Here is an 11,265-nt window from a genome sequence, read left to right as displayed (position 1 = left end):
CTAGCGCTGATTCTCCAGCTGAAGTATGCCGAACATGACCTCTGCAAGTACTTGTAGGCGCTGATTCTTCAGCTGAAGCTTGTGGCACTTTCTCCTGGAAGCCATTCTATACACACGGGTATGGATTACAGGGTGTGTGAATCTGAGCCAACTATATTCTATGCCAAGTGTGTACAATGCAGAACAAGTTGTGATTGGCTCATCAAAGCTAGTGTTATTAAGCGAAAGTTTTGTTATCTAATAAGACAGTACAACGGTAGTCACATATGCACCAACACTATCATTTCTCAAGATATTGCTATAATAAACTCAGAAACGATTGCCGAAGTGATAACGCCATTGGTTGAATCTAACCAATCTCTAAAGGTGAAGTATGTGATTGTTGAAGTGCAATCCAAGTTCCATTTTATGATCAATTGCTGCAAGACATGACTGGCTAAGTAAAATCAAATTGAGAAAACTTTTGGTGGTTGGGAAGTTTCTTATTTTGAAACAATGGTACAATACGAGCCATCAACAGTTGTCGAGATCGAAATTGCACTAGCATACCAAGGGGATGAGTTGGTATGGGTTATTAGAATACTGATGTGAGTGCTTTGGAGCTTTTACCCTTGCATTAAGAGTGTTTATGAGTTACAAACTTCTCGTACAGATAGACGACACACATTTGTATGGAAAATACAAAGGAGTTATATTAGTTGCAGTTTTATAGGATAGCAATGAGAATATTGTGTCTCTTGCATTTGCCGTTGTTGCCAGTGAGACTTCTGATGCATGTCACTTCTTCCTTACTCATTTGCATACACATGTGGTGACTCAGGATAGTGTTGATTTTATCTTTGATTGATACGACTCTATCAACTCAGCAAAAACCCGTAGTAATAGATCATAGGAATCTCTAAAAGTTATCCACATGTTTTGCATTAAACAAATAACATCCAACTTCTTAAGGAAGTTTAAGACACTGTATTTGTATAAGCTTATCATCAACTTGGATAAGTAAGTTACAGTAATACAACATTGTTAGTATTATGTGATATACTTATTTATTTTGCTTTGTTGCTTTTTTACAAGCTATTATGTCAAGGAAACCTTTTACGAACTAAATGAGTTATTTGATAGGAAGAGGGCTGAGACCGAGGCTCGAAGGAATGCAAGATATCTATTCTTTGAATATGCGACTAACAGACTTCAATCAAATTAGCAAGAAACATCCAAGTTAACTTATTTGATAGACAAAATGAGGTCTTTAAAGTGCACGAAATGTCCAGTGATGTAGGGTATGCGGTGAATCTCTATCAATGGCATTGTGACTGGTGGGTTTCAGATATATCAAATTTCACATCGTCATATCTTTGTTTGTTGTGTCAACCTGCGCTTGGCAATAATATGTTGTTGAGGTATATAGAATGGATGAGATCAGAAAAAATATATAGAATCTGATTTAGACCATTGAAGAACCTAGTAAGATGGCCTGTGGATCAAAGATCAAGATATATACTTAAACCGTACCTGAAGCGAGTATCCAAAGGTCCTCTCAAAATAACCGCTTTTTAAACGAAATAAATATGCTTAGTCCTAAGAATTACAAATTTTGCGGAAGCAGCAATCATGGTCGAAGTAAATACCCTTAACATGCCAAATTAAAAAGTGCTGATAGTTCAACACCTAATTCTTAATAAATTTAGTGTTTATTTAATTAGTGTATCGAAATATGGACTACATTATGAATTGGATTATATATATACTTGGATATGTATTAAATTATATTGTCTAAATTAACTAAATGTTTTACCTGCATGGTTTGAAGTCTTAATCCAATTGCAGTTAAGTTCATAATAAACTTATAAAAAATATAATAATAGCCTTTCAATAAGAAGAACAACAATTATAAAAACTGCAACTACTTGTTAAATTTAAGTTATAAATTTAAAATATATATTTAACCTTATTTAAATAAAGTACTTAAATATTATATTAATTATTTATTATACTAAATAGTGTTACAAAGCATCACTAATTGTATATATTACATAATAATATTTTTCATAACCAATAGTTAAATATTATTTAAGATATATTTAAATATATTCGTAATTTCATGCCAACTAATTGTAAACTACTAGTATTTTATAATTATTAATTAATACCAACTAATTTCACTCACAAATCCTATAATTTTTTTAAGTTCAGTTTCAAAAAAAAAAATATACCAACATTATAGATAAAAATTTGTTGAGAGTAATAGATAACAAATATTTATGAGTGAGAAAAGAGAATCACACTGTATCACGGCTCTATAGAACAAAAACGCATGTCGCACATGCCTAGTATGTATTGTCAGACAATACATTTCTGTGTACTATTAGATAATGCTAAAAGTGACAAAGTCGGCTACTCTTCTCTCCCCTCGGCCAAGCCAAAGTCTGCCACAAAATGGGACAAGCGGCTCGTCCTGTCGAATTAATATGGGTTGAACTTGCAATCCCTTTCCGCCAAAGAGCAGACTAGCGGATTGGCAGGCTGACCTGTCTTTACTTTTTTTTTAAAATAATATTATAATAAATACAATTCAATAAATTCATGACAATGACTATTTTTAAACTCTAAATAATAAATATACAATTAGTTAAATCATAATATTAAATTATCAAAGCACACTAAAACTAAAATACACCACATAATCCATAACAATAACCATGTCACCATGGATTCTCTTAATTTCATATTTATATGGTGCTATAAAATGACCAAAATATTCTTTCAAAAAAAATCTAACATGTCAGGCCATCTCTCCCTCCCCCACTAAAGCCTTCGGGTTTGGCAGGTTTTTAAAAATTGACAAGTCCAAAATTTCATCCGACCCGCCTTTTTTAGTGGTTTGACCCAACAGAATTCATCCCGTTTTGTCACTCCTAGACAATATGCCCCCTTCATATTGTGACAAATTGGAACAACACTCCCGTAAAATTCTGTTTTTGACAATGTTAGTGTACGTGTGATGCCTTGGCATCCTTAGTGAATTTTACATATCTTTTTAGTAATTTTTTGGTGATTTAAATTGAAGTTTCTATGTTTTAATGAAGTTTTTCATAACTAATCATATATTTGGAGTTATTTTAGATTTATTGTTTATTTAGGGCTATATTTTCAAAGAAGTAAGATGAAGAGAATCAAACAAGGAAGGCACAGGATTGAACTACGAAGAGAACGGAGGCTAGACACCCAAGAATTATCAAAACGGGCGTCCAACGCCCAAATCTTGAAGTCCAGCGCCCAAGAATGGAGTCTAATGCTCAAATCTTGAAGCCCAGCGCCAAGTTCACAAGTACAACACCCAAATGGGGTAATTCCAAGCTTAACTTCCATTTGTAAAACTCGGTTAATTAATATATAACTAACCCACAAATTAGAATTTATTCTAGAAAATTAGAAATGTGAATTTTATGGTTTGATATGATAGAGAAAATTAAAACGAGAATTTTGACACTAATTTTAAAAAATCGGCCCAAGATTAGGCCGAACAGGCCAAACCGGACCAACTGGACCCATATTGGCCCAACGCAATCCAGCCCACACTTAAAGCATTTCATCATTCCTTCCTCCTCCATTCATTACACACGTTCATAAACACAAAGGGGGAAGAAGGAGAAGTTCCAAACCCTTGCTCCAAATTCAAGTTGCCATAACTTTTGATTCGAAGGTCCGATTGACGCATCGTTTATGGCCACGCGACCGCGGCGTCGAGCTCTATAAAATTCACAACTTTGTTCTTGAGATAAGTCATGATTTCTTCTTCGAATTTCCACCCCTTAATTTCGAAAATTTTGGGTGAAAGGTGTTAAGATTGAGTTTTTGATGTTATAGGATCCAATTAGCTTGAGAGGAAGGCTTAATCTTGCCTCTTTGATCTTTGGGTAAGGTAAGATTCTCAATCCTAAGCTAAACACTTGGAATTTTGTAATTTAGTGATTGATTTGTATGTGTGGGTGTATAATATGTGTATTAGGCAATGTATGTGTGTACATTGGATCTTGATTGATGGTTTTGGAAAGCTTTGGAGTGGAGCAATAGGCTTGAAAAATCTGTTGGTAAAGTTTTGGGACCTTGAAGGTTGAATTTGGAAGTGTTTCGGGTTGAACGGGAATCGGTCAAGGTATGGTTTCGGTTTCTTGTATCTAAAATATAATGTGGGTGTGAAAACTTAGGCTAGAGACCCTAAGATAGAATTTGAACTATTGATGTTGTTGATTGGTTGAGATGAATTGTGTTGTTATGTATGTATTTAGTGGATTTTGAAATGTTGATATGGTTGTTGGATGATATGGATTAAGTTGAATATTTGTGAATAATGAATGATTGGTTGTGAGTGTTGTTAATTGTTGATGAGCATGTAAGGTTATGAGTAATATGGATTGATATGCTTAAGTGTTGGTAAGATTGAGGCTCTTGTTGGTGAACATGATTTGGTGTGTGATATTGATGTGTATACTTATAGTGATTGATGAAATTGAATAAATGTTTGGAGAATTGAGCTATGGAAAGTTGATTATAAATTGAATTTATTGAATTGAGATTGGTTAAAAGTGGAGAACGGGTGGGTTGAGGATTGAATGAGAGGTTGGAAATGCTTGACGTTGAATAGATGAGTTTTGGTTGGTTTTGAATGAATTTGGAAGTGGATGCTTTGGAAATTGCAAGTTTATGAACTTTGGTAAAAATGAAATTTTGATGAAATTCAATGGATCATATCTTAAGCTATTGTTTTTGGAATTTGATGTTTTTTATATCAAATAAAAGATAATTTCACAAGCTTTACAATGATTTAAATTTGGTGGAAATATGAATTTTGTGGAAGGAGATATGATCGTTGAAAGTTGGGGCCTAAAATCTGAATTTTGAGAATTCTGCAGAGTTTGTGATTTCTAGTTTGTATGCGAACGCACACCCTGTGGATTTTTGAACCTGTGCACACGCACAGCCTTGTGCGTACGCACACACAGGGATATGACTGCTGCTAGAAGCGTTGGCATGCCTTGTGTGCCCACACAACTAACGAAGTCTTGTGAGCTGTGCACGCGCACAGCCTTGTGCGCACGCACACGTTTGGAAGTACGTTCTGTAGAGGGCGTTTGCACGCCTTGTGCGAACAAACAGAATTGAAAAATTTTACACTTGTACATACGCACACCTCTATGCGTATGCACATATCTTGAAAATTCTTATGGGCGTGCGCGCGCACACCTCTGTGCGTACGCACATGACCCTGTTTTCTTATAAAACCCTTGCTTTCAAGTCTTTCACCTTCTTAACAAGCTTGTAACCTTCCGAGACGTTGTTTCAAGCTTCTAAATCCCTGTTTTCATCCTTTAAGTTCTAAATCGATATAAAATGCCTAGTAATTAAGAAGAAGTTAGGAAAGAGTGTAACTTGCGGATGAAAAAAAGGGGAAAGCTATGAGAAATTATGACAAATGATGAATATATGGGTTGTTGAGGGTAATGGTGGAAGTGTTGTATGTGATGTGAGCCGAATGGCTATATTAATGTTGATTATGACTGAGTATGTATATGTATGTGATTATGATTGAATAATTATGATTGATTGAGGAAGCTTGAACATGTGGGAGTGTGCCGGGGTTGCCTATAGGATTAATGAATGAATCATGATTGAAAGTTTTGGACGTCAATGTGCTTGTGTTTTCTCTTTGGTTTGTAAGGGTGACACGGCATCGATACCCTCTAACGGTGACAGGACACAGATACCCTCTAACGGTGACAGAGCACGTAATCCCTCTAACGGTAGAAATTAGTATTTTTCGGACGAATTTTGAGACAAAATTGAAATAAATTTCGAACAAATTAGAGACAAATTTTTCGTTTCAAGCAAAATTGAGACGAAAATTTTTTGTCCCCAAAACCCTTGTTGCTAATTTATATTTTGTTTGAAATTTCGTCCGAAATTTTTTTCAGACAATTCTGTGACGAATTTCGAATAGGCATTTATCTGCTATATTTCTAACTATTATGATGTATTTTAGACAAATTTTAGACAAATTAGTCAACATAAAGATAATGTATTTCAGACAAATTTCAAACATAAAAATATTTCATTTTAGACAAAAGACAAATTTCAAACAAAAAATATACTTCATTTCAGATAAATTTCTAATGAATTTAATTAAATGTAACAGATTTTTTTCAAACAAATTTTAGACAAATCAACTATGTTTTTTTTTCGATTAAATTTCAGACAAATTTAATTTTATTATAATTTACGTATTTGAAACAAATCTCATACAAACAAAAAATTATTTTCGCACAAATTTTCTACAAATTTAATTTAATATTTCAAATAATTTTTATATAAAATAATTTGCAATTTAATATATAAATATTTTAGAAAATAAATTGTATAGGATCTGCTTTCTATATTAAGACCATTATAATAAACAAATTTTTCATATTACATCATTGAATTTATAAACACATAATAAAATCATGAAAAAGTTAATTACAATAAAAGAGTTAAAAAAATATTTATTATTAAAATACTTTTGTTTATAAATATAATCAAACTAAAATTAAAAAAAATAATTAAACTAAAACAAAGAAAGCCTTTAAAAAGGTCACAAGTCATAAATAAATTAAAATGGATTAACTAATTCACTTAAATATTCCTTAATCTAAATAAAAAAAAACATATACTATAAACATCAATCACTCATGTTATTATCCTCATCATCACTAATGCCTGTCCCAAGTTCATCTTCTACAAGAACAAACAAAGTTGAAAGAAATGGGAGATTCAACTTTTTATATAAAGCATGAAATATCTTTTCAATAAAACTAATTCTTTTCTGTTGAGTTTTTAGTTTATGTCCTTGATCTTTTAACTTGAGCTCAGTATCATTCAACTTAACATTTTGCTCTTCATTGATCATTTCTTACCCCTTTGCCATTTCTTTCCATATGTAAAATTTTTTCTCAATATTTAGATCTTCTTTGAAAGTCTCTGAACAATCTTTGAAACCCTTTAAAGAGAGATCTAAACCAAAAGAACCTAAATCAAAAACAACTTTCTTTTCTCCTTTGCCACAACTTCATTCTAAATAGTATAATCATCTGGCATATCTAGGCCTTCTTTAAATGCTTCAACATCTCCTTCATTATCCAATGATAAAATTATTTGAAAAAGTTATGTGCAGATTATCAGATTTCTCTAATCGCTTGACTAAACCAGCCTTCTGACATTTCTGTGCAGCAATTTCATTATGGGGGAGACCAGCAGCTGAGAATAGAGTGATCTTTTGACCTCTAGCAATAGAACTCATGACATCAATTATAGAAATTCCGGTTTGTATCATCTCCTCTAGATAGGTTCTCTCACTAGGATTGATAGAACTTCCTGAAATATTGGGAAAATATTAAGAACGTCAGTAATAAACATACAGGTTTAGACCACCCGAGGAGAAGTTATATACCTGATATGTCCAAGTAAGGCTCTGGTAATATGAGTGGACCATTATCAATGGATTTTCCCGATCCATTAAATATGCGGCAAGCATGTCGAGCAAAACAGGAGTTTTCAACACCTAGGAATGTAACCAAACATGGAAAAGATGAAACTCAACAGCTAAACTAATTCAAAAGAATCAAAATAAAAAAGAATTCCATAATCAATAGTCATGCGTAAATTGGTAGAACAGATAAGAAATTAAATGAACACTATCAAAATGCAAAAGGATTGTCAAATAGAATTTCCCCTCTATAACAAGTTTGATAAACAAACACAAATCCGAAGCCATACCTTATGAAGGACAGAACCTCAATAGATCATAACTCATCCATTATTTCTTATTGAAGTTGGTTTTCCCAATTATCATGCCTGTAGTACTCTACTAAACAATAGATGTCTCCGCATTATTTATCATGTTACCATTCCAAAAACAAATACATAAAATTAAATATATGAACTAATCAAGTTAACTCAAAAGCAATGCAATCATAATGGAAAACCTCCTCCTCCCTAAGCACATGTTATTCTAGTTCACTTATTTATTCACAATTAAAATTTAGAAGATAACATATTTGAACAACCAATTGGTCCCGACCCGATACTAATGACAACCAGAATATAGCTCCCAAAATGGATAAGCAAGCAAGAAAACAACTTCAATAAATGTTCTAGAAGATTGAAAACTTAATAACTATATGAAGAGAAAAAAAATTAGAAAACCTAGAAATTTACAGAGACCAAGGTCTCAGCTTTCACGTGGGGACGGATTCAGTATTTGCAGCGGATGAAGAAACAAGAAAACAACTCTGTTCAAAACACCACACAAAGGATACAAGAATCACATCACTACTCACAAAAAATTGACAAAGAAACAAACAGAATCATCATTAACAAAGAGAACAAACAAGAATCACATCACTACTCACAAAAAATTGAGACTTGGCAAAGGATGCACAAAGACGCAAAGTGGCAAGGGTAGTGTGAGTAGGTGAGATCTGTGACCTGTGAGCGTGAACGACGGGGGGTGGAGGTCGCCTGAGGTGTGAGGTCGGAGGCTTGCGAGGGTGCGAGGTCTGAGACCAGAGTTCAACGGCGGCCACAAGTAGGAAGCAGAGCAGTGTGAGCGAGTTAAGGCTCTGTAACCTCTGAGCGTGAAGCACGAGAAAGGGTGGAGGTTGTCTGAGTTGCGAGGTCGAAGGCTGGCTGGAGTACAACCCGGAAGATCGGCGGCGGCCACAGGTTCGCAGAGTAGTGTGGGTGAGGTGAAGAGGGTCTGTAAAGTGTAAACTACGAGTTAAATCTCAATTTGACCTGATGTTCAGAATGACCCCTACAATTTCGTTGGCCCCAATTAGAACTCTCAAATTTACAATTGTGGCTCTAACTTGCCCCTGCGATCATCTCCGTCACGGGAGAGCTAATCTAGCACAATTGCATAACATGGTGAACACTACTTAAACGATGACGCATTGGTTTCGCGCGCAAATCCTTTGGAAACCACGTAGTGTAAGGGGTTTTTTGATGTTTGACAACTTTGTAGTGGAAAGAAAGAGAGTTTTAACCCACAAAAAACTGAAACGACGTGGTTTCCAAAGGATTTGGGTGCGAAACCAATGCGCCGTCATTTAAGTAGTGCCTACCATTTCATGCAATTGCATCAAATCAGCATTCTGGTGACGGAGATGATCGCAGGGGCAAGTTCGAGTCACAATTGCAAATTTGAGGGTTCTAATTGGGACCAACGAAATTGTGGGAGTCATTCTGAGTATCGAACTAAATTTCAGGAGCCAAATTGAGATTTAACTCTGTAAACTATTAATCTGAGGCAGAGCAATTTTTGAGAAGGAGAGAGGCGGGCTCTGTAAACTGAAACCAAAAGGAGTGTTTTGAATAAAATTTAGTTTTTTGGCACCGAGTATAGAAGTGGTTTTGAAACAATTACATATATTAAAAATTTAAAATTAAATTATATCTAATTTTTATTAATAAATTAAAAAAATAAAATTATAGTATTGGTATTAAAAGATAAGTTTTGGAGCATTAATATCAAAAAGATAAATATTTAATAAATTTAAATTTAAATTTAATTTTGAATTATTTAAATTAAGTTGTGTTTTTGAATTTTTATCATATAATCATTTTAAAAGATAAATATTAAAAAAATTAAATTTAATATTAATCTTAGTTAAAAATATTTAAAATATATTTTCAAAAAAGATATATATATATATATATATATATATATATATATATATATATATAAAGTGTTCAATTGTGCATAAATATTTTTTTTAGTGATGTAGATAGGTTTTAATTAAGACCAAAAGTAATTTTTTTTTCAAATTCTTTAAGGTATTTATATAATTTCTACATGCGTGACAGAGTCATTTAATCAATAGATAAATTAATATATAAAGTTATACTTACATATATATAAAATCTTATTATAGGCATTGCAGTGGATTGAATATAACTTATTTTTAAAATTTTTATATATGTGATTCTTTTAGATACACTTTATCTTAAATTTATTATAAAATTAAATTTTGAATTATTATAATATAAATAATTAAAAAAATAAATTAAAAAACAATATAAAGTAACTAAAAAAATAAAAATTAAATATAATATGATATATAACAATTTGTATCAGAAGTTTAATATTAAATATAATAAAAATAAAAGAATAAGAAGAAAAAATATTCATAAATATTATTAAATTTAACAAAAAAATAAAAGCATAAATTCAAAAAAAATAATATTCTTCAAAATAACAAAAAAATATGAGCATTATTTAGCGTATATATTATATCGAAATTTGTTTAATTTTACTTTTATTTTATTTTATTCTATATTTTTGTGTAGATTAAAAAATAATGTTACTAATATATGAATAATTTTAAACATATTAAATTGATTTTGTAAAGGCAAAAAAAATTAGTTGTTATAAAAGACGGGTGTATAAATAAGCATTAACGTACCTATTAATCTAATTTTTTAAAATATGTATAATAATATATGAGAAGTTAATTAATATGATGATTATTTCATATTTTGATCAAGAGGTTTTGGAATTGAGTCTTAGAAATAAAAAATGTACCTTTTATAAGTTATATATAATTATAGTTATTTTAGGATAAAGAAACTTTATTTTGGAATAGTAAAAATATTTGGGACAAATCATAGACAAATTTAAAATATAAACAATATTTTTATACTAAATGTTATAATTTTTCAATAAATATATGAAATCCATTTGAAATCTGATGCACTTTTATACGGAATTTATAAATGATGTTATTTTCGTTCCAAATTTGTGGAAAAAAATTTTGGCTACTTCGAAGGGTTAGCTATAATAAAAACATTTAAGACTAATTATAGACAAATTTGGGACAGAATTAACATTTTTCAAAATGCGTCCCAAATCTGTCTGAAGTTCTTACGCATACTCAGATGGAATACGGACGAATGATAGTTTTTGTCCAAAATGTGCTGCTAATCTGTATGAAAATTTTGGTGCCATCCAGACAAAATTTGAGACAAAATTTAGATAAATTTAAGACAGAATATGTTCTTCCAAAACCTCCACTAAACGTTGTTCAACATTTGTCTCAAATTTGTCCGAAAATAAAATATCATTCAGATGAAATTTATTCCGTTTGATTGTCTAAAAAAACCTTATTTTTAGTAGTGGCATATTAACGCGCAACAGAGAGATAGTGTCCCGGGTTAGCTACCAGGACATGT

At 31.8% G+C, this 11,265-nt stretch overlaps 1 protein-coding gene across 1 annotated transcript; it reads right to left on the bottom strand.

Moving 5' to 3' along the window:
* Positions 1 to 6,753: 6,753 nt before the first annotated feature.
* LOC130966075 (uncharacterized) lies at positions 6,754 to 9,278 on the bottom strand. The gene is made up of 4 exons (XM_057890836.1): positions 9,159 to 9,278; positions 8,521 to 8,791; positions 7,484 to 7,594; positions 6,754 to 7,407 (listed from the first exon to the last, which is right to left on the bottom strand). Exons 1-4 carry the CDS (start codon positions 9,276 to 9,278, stop codon positions 7,169 to 7,171), a joined length of 741 nt encoding a protein of 246 aa, XP_057746819.1. The 3' UTR covers positions 6,754 to 7,168.
* Between the last annotated feature and the right edge of the window lie 1,987 nt (positions 9,279 to 11,265).

Source organism: Arachis stenosperma, chromosome 3 (genome assembly GCF_014773155.1).
Source record: "Arachis stenosperma cultivar V10309 chromosome 3, arast.V10309.gnm1.PFL2, whole genome shotgun sequence".
NCBI lineage: Eukaryota > Viridiplantae > Streptophyta > Magnoliopsida > Fabales > Fabaceae > Arachis > Arachis stenosperma.
This window is presented reverse-complemented; position numbering and strand designations above follow the sequence as displayed.